The sequence below is a fragment of the Oryx dammah genome, unplaced genomic scaffold, assembly GCF_014754425.2.
Source record: "Oryx dammah isolate SB20612 unplaced genomic scaffold, SCBI_Odam_1.1 HiC_scaffold_25, whole genome shotgun sequence".
Lineage (NCBI taxonomy): Eukaryota > Metazoa > Chordata > Mammalia > Artiodactyla > Bovidae > Oryx > Oryx dammah.
In genome coordinates, this window is record NW_024070209.1 from 59,632,485 (window position 1) to 59,653,758 (window position 21,274).

The window sequence follows — 21,274 nt, forward strand, 5'->3', positions numbered from 1 at the left end:
GGATGAGATGGCTGGATGGCATCACTGACTCGATGGACGCGACTCTGAGTGAACTCCGGGAGTTGGTGATGGACAGGGAGGCCTGGCGTGCTGCGATTCATGGGGTCGCAAAGAGTCGGACACGACTGAGCGACTGAACTGAACTGAACTAAACTGATTCTTTGCTAAGATAATAGTTTTCCAATACTAGAAGAATTTTCCTCTTTATTTTATGCTATTCATAATGTAACAGTTACAGACAAGATATACTCTTACATTTAATCAGCACCATTGTGCTGTACTCAGTCACTTCAGTTGTGTCCAACTCTTTGCCACCCCATGGACTGTAGCCTACCAGGCTCCTCTGTCCATGGGATTCTCCAGGCAAAAATACTGGAGTGGGTAGCCATGCCCTCCTGCAGGGGATCTTCCCCATCCAAGGACTGAACCCTTCACTCCTGCATCTCCTGCATTGCAGGTGAACTCTTTACTGCTGAGCCCCAGAGGAATCCCAACCTGCACCAATAACATTGTCTGTATTACTTTCTTAAGTTTATCCACTTGCCTGTTGTTTCCATTTATTTACTATTTGTTTGCTGTCAGTTTGAATCCTTCAGGAAGATGACACAAAGAAGGAGTTAGAAGTGAAAGAGAGTTATTGGGGGAAGTTTCTGTGAAAGATGAAAGGAATAGGAATGTTTTCAGGACAAGATATATTCTGACATCTTAGATAAGAGAGAGGGAAAGGAGAATAATTGTGTAGGAGGAGGCTGAAACTACAGTGAAGGCCTGAAAAATTCTCAGACTGGTTAAAAAGAGAACTCCAACACAAAGACTGCACATAGAGCAGACATGGCCAAACACTACCAGTCCTGCAATCTCATCATTCGCTGGCACTCTTTGAAAAGCAAGGCCTCAGATGGTATACTTGGGAAAATCCTAAAGTGCTGTGGTTGCAGCCTGTTTGTTAGCCAGTGGTATGCTGGTAAATGGTTGATGACGGTCTCTCTAGGAGAAAATGTGTGATTATGCTTATAAATTTTAGTAATATAAGGACTTGTAGCACACAAGTTATAAATAATACATACTTTTTACTGTAAATCCCTTACAATTGATTCTTCCAGAATACTTTCACTGGTTTTTGCTGAACTCTTATATCTATAGCCAACCTATGGTTACAACTGATTGATAAATGCTGGTTGATATTTTTGTTTGTATTAATGACTAAAATGAAAGTGAAACAACCAACATGTACATTAGAATTTCACTTGTTTGCTAATGTTGTGAGCAACTTCCTTGCTAGAATACGTTTCTAACACTAGAAGAATTTTCCTTAAATTTTTGTGCTATTCACAATGTGACAGCTTTAGATACCACACACTAAGTTTTTTCTGCATTAATAACATTGTCTTTATTGCTTTAAGCTTTAAAGTCCAACTTGTAGCACAGGCTGATTTCCATGGTGTCCCCCGACCACTACAAGGGCCAGTTTCAAGTTACCAGTGTCACATCACTAAACATGAACTTGGGGAAAGATGCCCAACGGGACACCATTACAAAGTTTTTCCACCACACAGATAAAGAGTAACAGTCTCGAGAGCATAGGTATAAGAAAATGTAGTAACAGAAGAGGAAGTGAAGAGTTTTGAGAAATTATCTTTGTTTTGAATGTAATTTATTTAATTATAATTTAGCAAAACAATTTTTAAGAATGGCTATGTTTAACAACCAGTTTGAAAATATCCTGAAATTTCTACAATCAGCTCTGTCAAGGCAGTACTGACAGGCTCTTGTACACTGCAGTGTGTCAACTGACTTGCAGTCCTCACAGCAGAGCATGTCTTTAAGGGAGATCTAAGCAGCTAAGTTAGATGGCTGCCACATTTGCCATTGTGAATAAGGCAGCTATGAATACTCCTGGATATGTCTTTGATACAGTTATGTATATATGGAGGGGTGTAGATGATTTGAAGAGCACAATTACATACAGAGAACACATGTCTATGGGAAAGTGAAAGTCACTCCACCCTGTCCGATTCTTTGCAACCCCATGAATCACAGCACGCCAGGCCTCCCTGTCCATCACCAACTCCTGGAGTTCACTCAGACTCACGTCCATCGAGTCGGTGATACCATCCAGCCATCTCATCTTCTGTTGTCCCCTTCTCCTCCTGCCCCCAATCCCTCCCAGCATCAGAGTCTTTTCCAATGGGTCAACATGAGGTGGCCAAAGTACTGGAGTTTCAGCTTTAGCATCATTCCCTCCAAAGAACACCCAGGGCCGATCTCCTTCAGAATGGACTGGTTGGAACTCCTTGCAGTCCAAGGGACTCTCAGGAGTCTTCTCCAACTCCACAGTTCAAAAGCATCAATTCTTCGGCGCTCAGCCTTCTTCACAGTCCAACTCTCACATCCATACATGACCACAGGAAAAACCAGAGCCTTGACTAGACGGATCTTTGTTGGCAAAGTAATGTCTCTACTTTTCAATATGCTATCTAGGTTGGTCATAACTTTTCTTCCAAGGAGTAAGCATCTTTTAATTTCATGGCTGCAGTCACCATCTGCAGTGACTGTGGAGCCCCCCAAAATAAAGTCTGACACTGTTTCCACTGTTTACCCATCTATTTCCCATGAAGTGATGGGACCAGATGCCATGATCTTCGTTTTCTGAATGTTGAGCTTTAAGCCAACATTTTCATTCTCCTCTTTCACTTTCATCAAGAGGCTTTTTAGTTCCTCTTCACTTTCTGCCATAAGGGTGGTGTCATCTGCATATCTGAGTTTATTGATATTTCTCCCGGCAATCTTGATTCCAGCTTGTGCTTCTTCCAGTCTAGCGTTTCTCATGATGTACTCTGCATAGAAGTTAAATAAGCAGGGTGACAATATACAGCCTTGACATACTCCTTTTCCTATTTGGAAGCAGTCTGTTGTTCCATGTCCAGTTCTAACTGTTGCTTCCTGACCTGCATACAGATTTCTCAAGAGGCAGGTCAGGTGGTCTGGTATTCCCATCTCTTTCAGAATTTTCCACAGTTTATTGTGATCCACACAGTCAAAGGCTTTGGCATAGTCAAGGGTAGGAGGTGTTATCTTGTAGTTTTGATGTGCATTTCCCTAATGATTAGTGCTGTTGAGCATCTTTTCATGTGCTTATTGGACATTTATATATCTTCTTAGGAGAAATGTCTATTCAAGTTCTTTGCACATTTTTAAATTGTGTTGCTTTGTTGAGTTTCGGTAGTTCTTTCTAGACATTCTAGGTGAAAAAATTGGAAAAGTGAAGGTGTTAGCCACTCAGTGGTGTCTGACTTGTATTCTAGGTAGTAATCCCTTATCAGATATGGGATTTGTAGTTATTTTCTCCCTTTCTGTGGGTTGCTTTTGACTCTGTTGATAGTGTCTTTGATGCACAGAATTTTAAAATATCATGAAGCCCAGTTTGTCTTTTTCTTTTGTTATCTGTGTCTTTTATGTGAAGTCTAAGAAGTGATTGCCAAATCTAATGTTGTGAAGCTTTTGTTCTGTATTTTCTTCTAAGAGTGTTATTATTTTAGGTCTTAATTTAGGTCTTTGATCCATTTACAGATAATTTTTGTCTGTGGTGTTAAGTAAGGGTCTCATATCATTCTTTTGCATGTAGATATCCAGTTTTCCCAGCTCTATTTGCTTAAGACTGAACTTTCCACATTGAGTGGCCTTGGCTCTGTTGTCAAAACTCATTTGACGATATGTGTAATGCTTTTGAACTGTGGTGCTGAAGACTCTTGCAAGTCGCTTGGACTGCAAGATCCAACCAGTCCATCCTAAAGACCAGTCCTGGGTGTTCATTGGAAGGACTGATGCTGAGGCTGAAACTCCAGTACTTTGGCCACCTCATGCAAAGAGTTGACTCTTTGGAAAAGACCCTGATGCTGGGAGGGATTGGGGGCAGGAGGAGAGGGGACGACAGGGATGAGATGGCTGGATGGCATCACCGACTCGATGGACCTGATTTTGGGTGAACTCCGGGAGTTGGTGGTAGACAGGGAGGCCTGGCGTGCTGCGATTCATGGGGTTGCAGAGTCGGACACGACTGAGCGACTGAACTGATGAGGGTTTATTTCTGGGCTCTGTCTTCTATTCCATTGGTCTAAATGTGCATCTTCATGCCAGTGCCACACTGTTTTGATTACTGTAGCTTATAATATAGCTTGGAATCAGGGTGCATAAAACCTCCAGCTTTATTCTTCTAAACAGTGCTTTGGACATCTTTTGTAGTTCCATACAAAATGTTAGGGTTATTTGTTCTAGCTCTTTGAAAAAAAGCCATTGGTATTTTGATAAGGGATTATATGGATCACTTTGGATATATTGACACTTTAACAATAGTTTTTGAATCCATAAATGTACAATGTTTCCATTTGTCTTCAACAGTGTTTTGTAGTTTTCACTGAGCAAATCTTTCACCTTCTTGGTTAATTTCTAAGTATTTATTTTTTGATGCTATAATGAATGGAATTCTAATTTTTTTCCATATTGTTCAGTTCATGTATAAAACTGCAAATGATTTGTTTTGTATTGTTACTTTGCTGAATTCATTCATTCATCACAACAGCTTGTGTGTTGAGTCTTTGGGAGTTTTTACATCTAAGATTGTATCTGCAAAGGCAATTTTACTTCTTCCTTTCCAATTTGCATGCCTCTAATTCTTCTTGCCTAACTGCCCTGGCTAGAACTTCAAGTACTATGTTGAATAGGGGTGGAAGAGTGGGCATTCTTGGCCTTTTTTTAAGTAAAAAACCCTTCAGTCTTTCACTGTCACTCTGTACTCTCTATTGTGCTTTTACTTGCATGACTGATTTTTCATATTTTGATGTCCTTTAAAAAACTGGTGCAGTCGCTATCCAATGATACCTGTGTACAATACAGTGATTCACAATTTTTAAAGGTTACAGTCCATAATTATAAAATATTGGCTATATTCATGTTATACAATGTATCTACTTTATGCCTAATAATTTATATCTCTTACCCACCCTATATTGCCCTCCTTCCTTCTCTCACCACTGGTAACCATTATTCTAAATTTTTTGTGATACTCACTAGTTTGTTGTATGCCACAAATAAGTGATATCGTACAGTATTTGTCCCTTATTTCACTTAGCATATGGTCAAGTAGTATCCGATTTTATATATAATACATCTTCTGTATCCATTCACACTACTTATTTTTTTGTTGAATGCCAAACACTGTGAATTTTGTTATTAAATCCTTTAAGAATTTTAAGTTTTGGTCAGATACAGATTATGTTGCTTGGGACTCGTTTGATCCCTTTAGAGAAATCCTGTGTCTGGAAGAGTCCAGAGTGGTCTTTATGGCTAATTCAGTCTTGCTATTAAGGCTGTACTCTTCTGAAGGCTCTACGCATTCCCTATTACAATACAAGGTTTCTCCAATCTAGTAAGAATTTAAACTATTTCAAGGCCACTGTAAATACAGCCTACTACTTTTCACTGGCTTTTCTGTGAACTCTATGTAGTTTTACCGTACACAGAAATACTCAGCCAAAGACTCGACTACACCTCTACACATCTCTGGGAATTAGTTCTGTAAAGCTTTGTCTTCTAGTACTCTGTTCTACAACTTCTAGCCACTCAGTGTATCTGAACCTTTGTTCCCTATCTTAATTCAGCAATATTGATGGAAAAACTATTAATCTGTACCTTTAAAAAGCTCAATAAACTTAAAAAGGATCCACACCTAAGATACATTATAGTCGAAACCATCAAAACACAAGAAATTTTAAAGTGGGAAGTGAACAACTTACGCAACATCCATGTTTCACATTTACCTGATTTCAAGAAAAATGTGAATATACAAAAGTGCATCCATTTGAATCAAACTGCCCCATGACACACACAACTTCACACACACCTCAAAAAAACTGATATTAACCTTTATAAGCCAAACTCAACACATCCAGTGTTGCAACCTAGGTTTCATATAACCCTCCTTCTACTACTTTGCAATGACATTAGCTCCAACAGGCCCTTCACATTTCTCCTCTAAGCCCTGTGGTTTCTATTGCACAATTTTGCATATCAAGATTTTTAAGGATACATATTATAGAACTGACTTCTATGGCAAAATGTCAATAGTTGGAGGGTACAGGGTGTTCATACTGTTCTGTGAACTTAATGAAAAGCTAGGGTGGGAATTCCCTGGCTGTCAAGTGGTTAGGACTCAGCAATTTCACTGCTATATGGGCCTGACTACCCTGGTCCAGCAATTAAGATCCCACAAGCCATGGGGTGTGGCCAAAAAAATAAAGAAAATGAGAGTGAAAAAATAAATAGTACTCAAGAGGAAAAAAGTATGCAAAACCTTTGTCTCATTAGGATAGTCATCCTTCCTATTTAAAAGCGTACCTTAAATATGTTAACAGGATAATTTTCCTTTTATTGCTTTAGATTTAACTATCAGACCACTATTTTTGAGTTTTGTCATTTGGCCTTTCAGTGACAAACCACCACTGCTCCCCAAAACATTAACTTTATAAATTTTATAAACTTGTAAAACCCAATCAAACCCTAAATAGTGGCTTAATTTACATCAAACTTAATGACTAACATTTGTCGTTAGCATTCCTTTTATAAATTTTTAAACGTATTTAAATACACAGGTATAGCCTAAGACACAGACACACATAAGGGTGCTGAATAACTCTTAAAAGTTCCAATATGAATAATTCTGGCTAAAGTATTTTAATACCCATTAAAAAGCAGAAATAATTACTGAATTATTAAATTCCAGACTATCCAAAGACTTATCTGAATTTATCACTTACCAGATTAGTCATTTTAATTAACTATTGGAGTTGTCAGATACAAAGGAACTTCATACTGATTGGCTGAAGTTCTCTAAAACCTTTAGGAGTCCCTCCATCCACTGCTTTCATAGTACTCTTTATATGTAACATAAAAGATGGTGAAAGTAATCATGGATTATGTAAGGCTCAATTTGTGATCCACCTTAACGGTCTGGCCTTTATCCAAAGGCAATTAAAAGCCATGAAAGCATTTATAAAGGAGTGCTTAGCAAGTTAAAAAAAGACCACTAAGCTATATAAAGAATGTGTGCAAAGTTGACTAGATGGTGACTGAAACAAGGACAGAACTAGTTAAGTTTTACAGTACTCTTGGTGCAAGATTAAGGTGTTTTAAACCACTGACAAAAGACTTATACAAACAAAATTTGCTACATATATATGCATATTTTTATTTTTAGAAGGAATCCCAATTAACAACAGTGGTTCTTAGAAAAAGAGATAAGAATGAGAAAGACTTTCATTTTTCACTCTTTCTGTACACTGTTAACTTTTCAAACAGCATATATATTACTGAAAATGGGGGTTTATCTGGGTGATGAGCATATTGGGCCATTTTTTCCTTCTCAATACTTCTATCAATAAACACAAAACTGGAGACTTCCCTGGCAGTACAGTGCTTAAGATTCTTTGCTGCCCATGCAGGGAGTGTGGGTTTGATCCCTGGTCAGGGAAGTAAGATCCCACATGCCACACAGCCAAAAAAGAGAAAAACAACCACCACCACAAGTTAACACAAAACTTAAAAGTACCCAGCATTAAGTCCGTAAGAATTTAACAGGCAAATGTTAACTCCTTTTTTCTCTCCTCACAGATTTCTCAAGTGAATCAGAAATAACAGAGTTTGGGAGAGAGTGAGAATAATGCAGAGTATAGAGCAATAAATGAACCTGCTTTTTGAAACCATGTATTTAATATTTTCATTAAACTGTGTCAATACAATTTCAAGCAAATGCCAACTGGAAGACCAGGCCCAGAAATTCATAGAAGAAACAATCTTCCAAACAACAAGGAATGCCAAGGTGCGCTTCCACTCCAGCTGCACCATTAGTGGCTGCGATGGTGCCAGTCAGGCGGTGTTAACCAGATTACCGAGTGTTTACCTGAAAAGAGAAAAATTTCAAAACCTGTAAGGACACAATTTTAAGGATGGAAGATGTTTAAGGTGGTTATCCCAACTTCCCTATTTTTATAGGTGAGAAAATACTAGAAGTATGAACTGTTTTCACCCTGATGACTAGCAAACTAACAACATTTATTGCTCCCACCCCAACTCCTCAAAAAATATGCCTTTCTGCCCTTGTAAGAAATTTACCACCTGTATATACTTACCACATCATCAATTTTCAGAATGCTCCGGACAGTTTCAGTTGCTAGAGTCAGTGCACTGACTGAAACCAAGAGAGGCTGGACAACCAGTTCCTCCAATATGTTGGAAATACCACCCTGCAAACCAGTACAAGTTGCTTTTAGAATTTATAATGATACACAGTACCAACTACACTGTTACCAGTAAACCTCAAAGCCTTTCAAACTTAGTTTTCCTGTAGTCTAGAGTCAAATACTCTACTAAGCATTTCCCTATGTTATAGGCTGTTTTTCAACTGAAATCTGGAAAAACTGAATTAATGCTGTACTCTCCCAATCTGAACTCCAAAACAATTCCTTGTATTTTTTATTGTAAAATTCCTGGCAAAAATTAAATAGATGATATAGTTATTAAATTTTTAAGATTTTTTTTTTGCTATATACCTGAAAATTTGTTGAGTTGCTCAGTCTTGTCTGACTCTTCGTGACCCCATGGACTGTAGCCTGTCAGGCTTCTCTGTCCATGGGATTCTCCGAGCAAGAATGCTGGAGTGGGTGGTCATTCCCTTCATCAGGGGATCTTCCCAACCCAGGGAAGGTTTTCCACAACCCAAGTCTCCTGCATTGGCAGGCAGATTCTTTACCACTGAGCCTCCAGGGAAGCCCTCAAAACTAACACTCTAAATCAACTATCTCAATTAAAGAAAAAAGGTATAAAATTCTAAATCATCTGATTCCTAATTCTGAATTTGGCCAAATCTAGTCTACCTGGTACTTTATATCATTCTCACTTTCTACTTTTAGATTCTTACTGCCACTATTTCCTCACCTTTATCCTAGGATTACTGCTGATGGTCTTAATAGGCAATCCTGTCTCCATTCTTCCCTCCTTAAAATACTCTTTCCATCACCTTAGTCTCCTGGTTTAAACAAACACACACAAAAAACAAAAACTCCCAACTACTGGAATTAAAAAACAAACACCCAGCCACCCTACCCATTCATCAACAACTCAAGAGACTCTTCATTCTAGCTTTTATCCAGTCTTTCCAATCTTAAAGTCCATTATATGATCAACACATCACCTCTGCTCCAGACAAAATGAATTAACTTTTTTGGTCCCTCTTACCTGTAAATCACTGCTTCCCCATCTGAAACTTTTTTATCCCCTACCAAACCAAAGTTGCAGCTTCCTAAAACTTTCCCTAACCAGTGCCCTCGATCTACCTGCTTCTACAATTAAAAAAAAAAAAAAATCACCTTGTAGTGTCCATTTTTTCCCCTTACATGTTAACTGTCTTCTCAATAAAAGGAGACAGTAATAATACAACAGGAGAAATCAGTACTGTTCTATGTGTTTACCCTATGTAACTGCACCAGGCTGGTGCTCACCACAGCAGCAATGGTTAACTATACACCAGGCATCTTTGTTAAGAACTTTCTGTTTAGTGATTTCCCTGGTGGCTCAGATGGTAAAGCGTCTGCCTACAATGCGAGACTCAGGTTCGATCCCTGGGTTGGGAAGATCATCTGGGTAGGGAAATGGCAACCCACTCCAGTACTCTTGCCTAGAAAATCCCATGGACAGAGAAGAGTGGTAGGCTACAGTCCATGGGGTCGAAAAAAGTTGGACAACACTGAGCAACTTCACTTTTACTTTCTATTTAGTAATTCATTTAATCCTCACCAGCCTATGAAGGAACTATAATAATCCCTGTTTTTACAACCAAGAAAACGGAAACACAGATTTAAAGTTGTACAATCATAAAATGGCAGGGTTAATGAACAAAATACTATTTCTCACTTAAGGCATCATCTTCATTTTCACTCATTAGCATACATTAACTAACCTGCAGGTTTTGTATCCAAATTGAAGGTTACTCTATTTTTAATTAGAAAGCCTTTCATTCCACAGACAGTTATGAAGCTTTTAGTATTTTATATTAATCAGCATTTTCTGCAGTAACAGAAGTTTAATTTACTACCTTTCGGACATTAATGCCTGTAGTTTTTTCTCCCTGGGCATGCCGGTTTCTTAGTTCTGTTACAGTAGAAATGGGATTCAGGCCAGCGTTTTCAGCTAGTGTAGATGGAATGACTTCCATAGCATCTGCAAAAGCACGAATGCAGTAGGATTCCATACCACTCAATGTTCGTGAGTATTCAGTTAACCGTAGGGCCAACTCTATTTCTGGAGCACCACCTCCTGCAATAAGAGCTCTGAAATTTACAAGTGTATTTTTAGTTTATTTTATCCAATAGAAATAATAATTTATTTAAAAGCTTAATACTCTTTAAAGTTTTAATAATACTAAAAATTTTAAAATCTAAAATCTTAATAATCAGAATATGGAAGTTTTAATGATCAAAACGTTACTTAGTAATATTACCTCTTCTTCACTAAACAGCGAATAACACAGAGAGCATCATGGATGGAGCGCTCAGCTTCTTCAATCACCAATTTGTTAGAACCACAAACAACAATTGTAACTGTTTTTCCAGGGCTCGCACAACCTGTAATCTTTAGTAAACAAAATCCAGAATTAGGTTATCTGAAGGATTAAAAAAAAAACCCCAAATCCCAAGCAAAGAGAAACGTAATTTTAATAGTTACCTTGATCAGTTTGCCAGAACCATTTAAGCTGACTTCCTCAGCTAACTCAGCAGATCCCAGCATGTCAGCAGTGAACTGGTCAACATGAGCAACTGGTTTGGTTCCAATCGTCTGGGAATAACAGTCACATTCACAAACTCAGACGTCTGACTAGTGAACATTTTCACATATACAGATATTAAGAATATTTTACCTTACAAATGAATTCAATGTCTTCTCTTTCAATATCCTTTACCACCATAATCTTCATTTTGTTCAGGAAATGTAATGCAAGATCACTAAGAGCATCTCTAAAATACAGAAACAGTGATTACGTCAATACTGGTTTAGAACAGAAATTTTGCTATTTAACTCCTTAGGGTTTTCCATAATTTTACTATTGTTTAAATGGCCAATTACTTTATTTGTGAAAGATGCTTTAAATAGCTTGACCAAGTTTATGAATTCAAAATTCTTAAATAAGATTTCTAAAGGATAATATTTAAAATGTACCCCAAGGACACTTGTAAAACACACAAAAGTAACTGTCATCATTCTTGATAGTTAACAATTAATACTTCATGAATTTAGAATTAAGTATCATGCTAAATTATGTTTAAGATCCCACAAATTTACATGTTTACACAAACTATCTGAATGACTCCAGCACCCCAAAAACCCTGATACTGAAGGGTAGATATTAGTATCCTTGTTTTACAGATAAGTAAACTGAGTTTTGAAAGCAATTTACTAGAAGTTACTAGCTATTATGTAACTTGAATTTAGAACCAGGTATTCCAACTCTTCAAGAAGGTGTCTATATCAAGAGATCCACAATACTTATATAGAATACATGAGAATGTGTCTACCTATTAGAAGAAAACACTGAAACATCAGTTTCTTCCAGAAGGCATCAGTTCAAACTTTGGAGAATTCTTTCAATCCGTGGACTATCTAGCATTCCCCCAATCCGTGGACTATCCAGGATCCCCCCCCAAAAGAACTCCTAAAATTTCAAGACAAACTACTGCATGACCCTTTAAATAAAGAACTTCCCTGGTGGCTCAGATGGTAAAGCATCTGCCTACAATGCGGGAGACCAAGGTTCAATCTCAGGGTTGGGAAGATCTCCTGGAAAAGGAAATGGCAACCCACTCCAGTATTCTTGCCTGGAAAATCCCACGGACGGAGGAACCCGGTAGGCTATAGTCCATGGGGTCGCAAAGAGTTGGACACGACTGAGCGACTTCACTTTAAATAAATACCTCTAAAATTTTAGCTATATTAGGTACCTTTTTACTTGATAGTAAGGATCTTCGTCAAGAAGGAGATATATCCCACACTTAAATTATCATAACAAGAAAGGAACTCATTTTAGATAATTTACCAGAATACTACAATGCCCTAAAATGCAAATCTGTTCCAGATTTCTAGTGGTTTAACACACCACTAATGCTTCCTAAAAACAGCTAGAAGGCATCCAAAATCAATTATTGTTAAGAGGTGATCAAAATAAAATGCCCCATACCTTAGAATAGACTTCTGTATGAGAAGAACATTACATCCTGTTTTTTTAATTTGCTTCACTAAATTTAGAATATAAGCTCTCTCTTCTCTTAGCACTCGATCCATTTGAACATAGTCAGAAACCACTATTTGATTGTCCATCTGTTCAGAAAAAGAACATATTAATAATTTGGATTTTAAGAGTTCTTAAGCAAAAAATGAGAATTTTAATGAAAATATTATGTACAATATAAATCCAATGAAAATCACACCAACCTAGAGATTACATACACACAGAAAAAGTCTAGAAAAGTGAATATAAATGAAATGTAACTTAGGTTTTTTACTTTTATCTATACACCTTACTGGTATTTTTTTACAATGTTTTGGAAATCATTGAAGGTAAAAATGATCATCCTATTTCATGGATACGTCAATTCTCCTCATAAAAATTTACATGTTACTGAAATAACTTCCATTGCATCCCTTTTACTCTATGGTTAAAAAATACTGATATGCTGAAAGCAATTACTAAAGACAAGTACTATTATGTTTAAGACCTATAAAAGAACACTGATTTTTATATGGGTTAAAATTTGGGAAACAAACGACTCAACAGGAAATCTATATGCTAATACAATATGAAATGAGAGCAAACCTGAATCAGGTGACAAAGATCAGCCACTCCTTTAGGGAATGGTACTTATCACTAACAGATTTAATATGTTAAATTAAAAAATCACCTTTTTGGAATAAAAACAATAAGCTGGTTTAAAGTTCTACTATGCAAACATAAAGACAAAGAATATGGAAATCCCTCTTACACCACCACTTTCACAAAGCCTAGCTTTACTGTTTTATATATATCCTTATGATTATTTGTCTTCTTTTGGGAAGTCAATGCTCAATTTCAATAAACAGCCAAATGAATTAAATCCATCACATGTGGCACCTAATATTTTATACTTTTGTCTTGATTTTAATGATTATTTTTTAAATCCTTGCTTTCTATCACTAGTATTAATATCAGCATTTTCTATTTTTATAACAATCAGCAAAGATCTTTGTTATTAGGAAGTCAAACACCTAAGGAATAATTTCATTTGGTTTTACTTACATCTGTTTTGGGAGCAGATAAGCAGAACTGAATAAGCCCAATCTTAGCCTTTTCAACTCTGGTTATGCCAGAATTTGCTACCTTTTGAGTAAGAACCAGACCTTCCACCAACTCACAGTCATCAATTGTCCCACTAAGAAAAAAGAAAATGAAGAGACAGTTAAGAGGGGAGGGAAATCTCCAAGTTTAACAGACTGAAAACAGATTAAAAATCATCAGTCTGATAAAATGTGCTTCAACCTCACTCATATTAATTAATGGCCCATTCCTGAACCTCTCTGATCACACCACTGCTCTGCCTTCACCAGGGAATATAAACTAACTCTTCAAATTTCCACATTAATATCAGCTGTCATGAAAACAAAACAACTAAACTTACATGACTTTCATCTACATTTTTCATTTAACTATTTTTGAAACAGCTTATGTTTATTTTGAAAATTAATTTTTATTAAAATTATAATTAGAGATGCTTACCCAAGCTTCTTAACTATTTTAATATCTCTAAGATCTACACTAGTAGCTGTGGCTGGGTCAATCACTTTCATCACTGCATCTACACTCATTGGAGAAAGGAGACTTGAATACTGAGACACAACCTAGTATTAAAAAGAAAAAAAGTTAGTGTCATAAAATGTTAACAGAGAAAGTCCCAGTTCTTTAATGATAAAGATATTCAAGAAGTAATCTCAATTACTTTTTTGAGTGGGGTGGAGAACATAAAGGGTCAGACACAACTGAGGTGATTTAGCACACACATGGAGTACATGTGAGAAAACATTACATATAAACTATCTTTTCCACTCAAGTCTGACTGTCACCAATAAAAATATACATTTGCATTCCTCTTTTATTAATAATAATCAGGACTGACTAGATTACTAGTAATTCAACAGGAAATCCAAAAGAACAATTTTATGCCAAGGTTTTATATTTAAACTGAATTTATGATCAGATGTTATATATGTGCACCCCTATTGCTGAGGGGCTGATAAAAATAGGTAATGGTTAGAACATATTGAGCATGAATTCTATGTCATGCAGTAGCTTTAACACTTTACATTCATATACTCAATCTTGCAATGAAAAATCTAAAACATATAGCTTAATTAAGTGCAGCTGGCACTGAACCCAAGCAGTCTAGGCTCTATGACCAATGCTTATAACCATTATGATATTCTGTCTAAATTAGTTCTGAGGACATTTATCAACACTACTACTTAATATCACTACTACGATCTAGATTTCCCCTTAACATTTAAATAACACTGATGAAAAACTGAAAATAACATTAATGCTTTATATTTGATAAAAAAAAAATAGCAACATGGTTAAGAGATGGACCATGATGGGCAGCCCTATCTGGGGTTTAGGTCTCATCTCTGCCTCTCATTAGTGGATCTTGGATAAGTTATTTAACTTCACTTTCTTTTTCCGTCTGTAAAATCAACTTACCTAAAAGCCTTGACGTTAGTTAATTTTACTTGAACTAATTCAGTTACGCAAATTAGTTACCCACTCTTGAGAGTTAATATTTATGAACTATACAGCATCAAAAACCACAGAATTAAGAACTGCAGTTCCTGATGAACTTAACTGTACTTTTACAATGATCGCATTGTGCTTGTCTCACCTTTGAGTTCAATGAAGTGGCCGCACTATTTAACAAAGTTTCTCTGTCACTCAGTTCCACAGGTCGAGACATGTCAGTCAAGATTTCGATGCCCTTTTCCAAAGCCTTCTGGAATGACTCAGAAATGATGGTGGGATGAATCCCTGTCATTTGTGAAAGGGTAGTTAATTTAATAATAACAGATAAACTTCTTACTTGACATGACTTAAAATTTCTTTGCTCATTACAACATCAACGCAGTCAAATTTTAAATTATTCTTAATGGTTCGAATAACTTTAACTGCTAATGTCTAATAATTTATTTCTATTTAATTTTAAATAGATAAATTACATATTATGTGATACTTAAGATTAAAACCATTTTTTACTTTACAAAGATTCTATAAATCTACATAATAGTAAGTGACTGAGGAATCACAACCACATTTAGGCAGTATGTACCAAAACAAGAATCCTTACTTTCTCTCCTAAATCACAGTTCTCATCTAGAGCCTGTTTAGTAACACCACCAACCAGTCATTTTTTAAAAGCAAAATTTTATGAAGTTCCATTCAAAACAAAAGCAGGAAAGCCAGGGGTGGGGTGGGGTGGGGGGAGACTCAGAAGCAAAAAAAAGAAAAAAAAAATTTTTAATACATGATAAACATAGCAAAATTAGCTGTTTCAAATTAAATTGTTAATCTCATATTACTTAATAACTTTTGCCTTTATTCAGTAATAAAGCATGTCTTATGTCCTACCCACCTTTCTGAAGAAGCTTGGTACAGGAATCCAAGAGAGAGCCAGCAATAATGACCACTGATGTGGTGCCATCTCCTGCTTCTATATCCTGAGCCTTGGACAGCTCCACCAGCTGGGTGAACAGAACATGTCAAGTTGCTCAGTAAGAACTGGTTCATGAGAGCCCAATAACAACGTCAGTGACATTCACATCATGTTCACTTATAGATTTTGATTATCAGCACTGTAAGAGTCAATATACTTTTCTTCTGATTTTTTGTTCACTTTGGTTTGATTTAAAAATGATGACCTATATATTTGTGGCATGCAAAATTCTATTTACACACTTTATAAGAGGCCATATTATGATTTATAGTTCAGACTACGGGTTGTTTCTTCTTCCCATTACTTAAAAGAACTAGGGGCACTCTACAGATTCAGAAACTATGAAGTGCAGGATTCAGATGAGAGGAGATTATTAGTTTGAAATCCTTGGCCAAGTTTATCTAAACTGACCCTGCATGAAGCATAAGCTGACTAATTTTCAGTTACCTTTACCTAATCAAAAGGGATTTTTTAAACAGGAATTTCTAAGGAATTTCTTTTTGCTGATATTTTGACTCCTCACTTGACACTAGAATCACCATTATGATTTGTAGTTGAATTAAAAATGGTTTTTAAAAATAAATATCAGGGAAAGTTTAAACACAAGATTTATTCTGCAAACAAAAAATTCTACTTTCAGCTAACACCCACTGAACTAATAATTAGTACAAATTTTTTTTTAACAGTACATTTTTTTCTCTCTTCCTTATATGTGTGGCACGTTGCTGTGGAAAAGGAGAATCATGTTTTATTATGATTTTCAACGAAGAACATAATGCTAGGCATACAACATATCCTAAAAATATGCCTGATTAGCATAAAAAAGAAAAACTTTCACCATGTTTAAACTTACCATGTGATCAAATAAAACAAATTTAACTGTTTACCGAATATCAAATAATACACTTAAAGAAACCCAAAAAACTCTCACCTAAAAATTACACTTACCATTCTGGCTGCTGGATGTAACACCTGCATTTGTTTCAGAATGGTGGCACCATCATTTGTAATGGTCACATCCCCTTTTCCATCTTGAATCTGCAAAGTATAGTTTTTTAAAGGTGGTTATTTCAAAAAAAGTTGTTTCTTTATCCAGTATTAATGTGAAACCCTAAAAGCTCTACTAATTTTAATACTTCCTGTACAGAACTTATGTTTGCCTAATGCTTAATTTCAAATTGTTTTCCTTTACCCTGGTGTAACGAGTAAGAACATGCAGTGATAGTCCCAGTTTACAAGTGAAATACCTGGGTTTTTTCCTACTTAAAAGTGAAGGAACTAAGACACTAAAAAAGGGATACAAAAGACATTATGAAGAATCATCATAAAGTATGAATTATAACTAGGTTCCGTTCACCTCAAAGTAATCTGTCCCTTTCTGAACTCTCAAAGCCTTTCTAACACTTTACTTTTTAAACAGCACATCTTAACCCTCTATAGAGAGCTTGCAGTAGGCACAGTAGTACTAAATAAGTAATGAATGAGCCTTTTACCATTTTATCCATTCCTTTTGGTCCGAGGCTTGTTCTAATAGCATCAGCAACAGCTGTAAATAGGGAAAAAAGAAAAAGAAACCAAGACTCTTTAAAGAGCAAAGCATTTCTTCTACCCACAAATAATCATTTTGTCCTTATTAGAATATGGTGCATAACAATTCACTGTGTTTGCTAAAGAAAATTCTATACCTAAAAATCTACTGAACACAGAAATAATTATTTTACTCCTTTAATTGTATGACACTTCACTTCTTGTTGCTAAAGTCACTATATGTAGCATTTGTACCCTGCACATATGGTAGAATACATTTTGAAGTCACCTAATCCTATAAATATCAATATAACTTAAGTCATGTGCTCTGAATGAGAACTGCATTGCCTTCCCCGTTCTCTGAAACAAAACAAACAGCAATAACAGGACAAGTTAGATCTCCCAGCACATTCTACAGCCCTATTTGCTTTTGTATATTTCACAACTAAAATAATGCTTTCAGTGGGTTGTGTTAACAATACATAATCTTAAAAAGATTATAAGAAAATATTTGGTATAGCTTAAAAAATTATATTCTACTTAATTATTTCGTAATTGGGGGCTGCATTTCCTAATTATTCAGCCATCATTAATCACTCTTTCAGGTGATTTTAGTGGACCTACAAGGCAACGATTCTACAAGCAGACCAATTCACTTTAAGAACACCCTTACAGTCATCTACAAGAAGCCTCTAGAAAGGCACACTATTCAAAAAATAAAATTTTTGCTGATCACCTCCTCAAGTGTCCGAAGTTTAACATACTATGTAGTACACAGTAGTATCTGTTAAATGACTTGTGCTGAATAGTACCAGAACCACCACAACGATTTGTGTGTGTGTGCTGTTTTGACATCGTCAACCAAAGAGAAAACTGGCTCCATGAATTACACTAAAGATGCATCTGGCAACAGCTTTCCCCCACCAGTCTGTAGGGTTCTGTCTGACTTGGACAGTCTAGTAGTCCCCTTTTGTTCCAGGAGCTCTCCTCACTTAAGATGTAAGGGTCAGGTTTACAAGTAAGTGGCCTTTTCTTCCTATATGCATTTCTCTCTTGTCCAATTTCAATTCTCTGTGCAGGGATGTTTCCAAATTTGCCAAAGTAAACATCCCATCCTGTTACCTTGTTTGTTGAAAATCTATCATATTCTATAGCTTTTCCGGCCCCCCAACATGGCACCAGAAACTACCTAACACCTTGTTTCTAATGAAATAAATCTAAGCTTCAATTACGGTCTCTAGATAACTACCAAACAACGTTCATTTCCGGGTAAAGACTCTTGAACTTTCAAACGACTCCTAAATTTACCATTTAGTCATTCTGACATCCTCAACTCATTTAAGCCTGAACCAGAACCTAGTCTCTCTTCTTCCACCATCCTTCCTTCAGTGTACCTGGTTTTTCCCAGCAGTAGCAGCACCATACCCTCAGTCCCCTGGACAGATAACCTCACATATCTGTAAGGCTGTACTCTATGTATACATATATACACACCTGGCTCCTCAGATGCTTTCTTATTTAAGCCTTACAGCAACCCTTCAAGGTAGCTATTATTTCATTATACTGAAAAACAATCTGTAGCTGCGGGAGTCGTGTTAAACCCTTTCCAGAACAACAACAAAGGACACCTTGTGGCCCCACTCTACCTTTCCGATCTCACCTCTCATTTCTTCAGGCACCTGATGCTCTAACCCAAATGAAATACTCCCTGTACTCAAACACATAACGGGCAAGAACTCTAAGCCTCTGTTCTCACTTTTTCTTCTAGACTCTTCTAATTCAACGCGACGTCTCTTAATCCTCACAACTTTTAAGCGAACTTTTCCATCCTCAATTTTATAGGGAAGAAAACCTTGGTTAAAGGTCACAAAGCCACGAAGTAACGTAACTAAACGAAACCCAGGACTTCTTAAATTCCACCAAAAGCCAAACTCTTCTTCATTTGCTGGCTGTACGTGCAGAGGACATCAAAGCTCAACGCAGCCTCATAATTACTCTCAAACAAGGTGGGTCGGTCTCTTTCATACCCCCAGTACAATGGACCCCGCCCCAATTTAAGGCGCGGAGAGTTTACCCGAATTCAACAGCTGACCCAGAAAAGTATTTCCGTATTTTAATAAAAACAAAAAGACTGAAAAGTATTATGCAAACATTCTACCAGTAGACCGCTGCATGAGGGCCCCGGCTGCTTTCTTAACTATGAAAGCAGCACGCCCCGGGACGGAAAATTATAGGCGTCTGAGACGCAGAATGGGGCCAGTCCAAGGGCTTCCATACTCCGGGTAGGGAATAACGGCGAACAGGAAGGAGGAACCCTGCACTGAGCTTATTCTATGAGGCCCAAAGCGGATCATCTGAACGAACAGCCCACCGAAGGCTGGGGGTGAGAGTGCACAGTCAGGCCCGGAGGGCCGCGGCTCAAGCCGGGGAGCGATACCTTTGGCTGCGGAGATGTTGCTGAAGCGGATCTGGGCCGGCTTATCGCGGTCCTGATAGGCGCTCTTCCCGCGGCCGCCGGCAGCCCCGACAGCCCCGACAGCCCCGGCGGGCGGCCCGGTCCGGGGTGCTACGTTCTCGGGCATGGCAACCTTGGATGGGTCTGCGTGAACTTGGGAAGGACGGATGGACACGGATTGCGGCTGACCAGGGACCAACCGTAAGCGCCCACCGCCTTCACGAACCTTCCAGAAAGCGGCGCCGGCGCTGAGAGGAGGAGGAGGAGCCGGGAAAGGGGTCCTTCTTGGAGGCGCGGCGCTGCCGTGACGTCATAGACTGCCCGCCGCGCGCCGGGTGAGGGGGCCAGCTCCGAGGAGCTGGGGGCTGGCTGGGGCTCTTGGGCCGGGGTCCTTTGAGCCGGGGGCGCGCTGAGCGAGCTCGGGGGAGGCAGAAAGGCCCACCTGCGATTGTAGGCTGGTGTCGGGACACCTCATCTCCCCACTAACCCCTCGTCGGGCCTGAGGACCCCTCTGTTAACTGCAGTTGGAAGTGTCACTCCCGGGTGGGTGGGGTTTTTGCCGGCGGTAGAATTGTATTTTTGGAAAAGGAAATGGCGACCCAATCGACTATTCTTACCTGGAGAAAATCCATGGAACAGGAGCTTCGTGGGTTACAGTCCATGGGGTCGCAGAGTCGGACACGACTGAGCACAGACCTGTATTTTATTCAGTTTTATTCGTTTTGAAAGCGAATCGGAAAAGAGATTTGGCAGTTCAGTTCAGTCGCTCAGTTGTGTTCGACACTTTGGGACCCCATGGACTGCAGCACGCCAGGCTTCCCTGTCCATCACCAGTAATTCCCGGAGTTTACTCAAACTCAGTCCCATTGAGTCAGTGATGCCATCCAACCATCTCGTCTTCTGTCGTCCCCATCTTCCGTCTTCAGTCTTTCCCGGCATCAGGGAGTCCAAGGGACTCGCGAGAGTCTTTGTCAACACCACAGTTCACAAGCATCAGTTCTTCGGCGCTCAGTTTTCTTTATACTCCAACTCTCATATCCATACATGACTACTGGGAAAACCATAGTTTTGAAGCAAGGGACCTTTGTTGGCAAAGTAATGTCTCTACTTTTTAATGTGTTGTTGAGGTTGGCTCTCTGGTGGCTCAGAGGGTAAAGCACCTGCCTGCAATGCAAGAGACCCGGGTTCGATCCCTGGGTCAGGAAGATCCCCAGGAGAAGGAAATGGCAACCCTCTCGAGTACTCTTGCCTGGAAAATCCCATGGACAGAGAAGCCTGGTAGACTACAGTCCATGGGATCGCAAAGAGTCGGACATGACTGAGTGCCTTCACTTTCTTTTCTTCCAAGAAACAAGCATCTTTTAATTTGATGAATGCAGTCACCATCTACAGTGATTTTCGGAGCCCCCCCCAAAATAAAATTTTGTCACTTTCCATTGTTTCCCTGTCTATTTGCCAT

The 21,274-nt window shown here is 38.2% G+C and overlaps 1 protein-coding gene across 1 annotated transcript; it reads right to left on the reverse strand.

The window, feature by feature from the left end:
• Positions 1-7,738: 7,738 nt before the first annotated feature.
• CCT4 (chaperonin containing TCP1 subunit 4) lies at positions 7,739-20,122 on the reverse strand. Its single transcript, XM_040224009.1, has 14 exons — positions 19,798-20,122; positions 17,327-17,379; positions 16,782-16,871; positions 15,753-15,861; positions 15,009-15,151; positions 13,853-13,974; positions 13,376-13,508; positions 12,281-12,420; positions 10,967-11,063; positions 10,774-10,884; positions 10,550-10,680; positions 10,145-10,379; positions 8,184-8,297; positions 7,739-7,954 (listed from the first exon to the last, which is right to left on the reverse strand). Exons 1-14 carry the CDS (start codon positions 19,940-19,942, stop codon positions 7,940-7,942), a joined length of 1,638 nt encoding a protein of 545 aa, XP_040079943.1. The 5' UTR covers positions 19,943-20,122; the 3' UTR covers positions 7,739-7,939.
• Between the last annotated feature and the right edge of the window lie 1,152 nt (positions 20,123-21,274).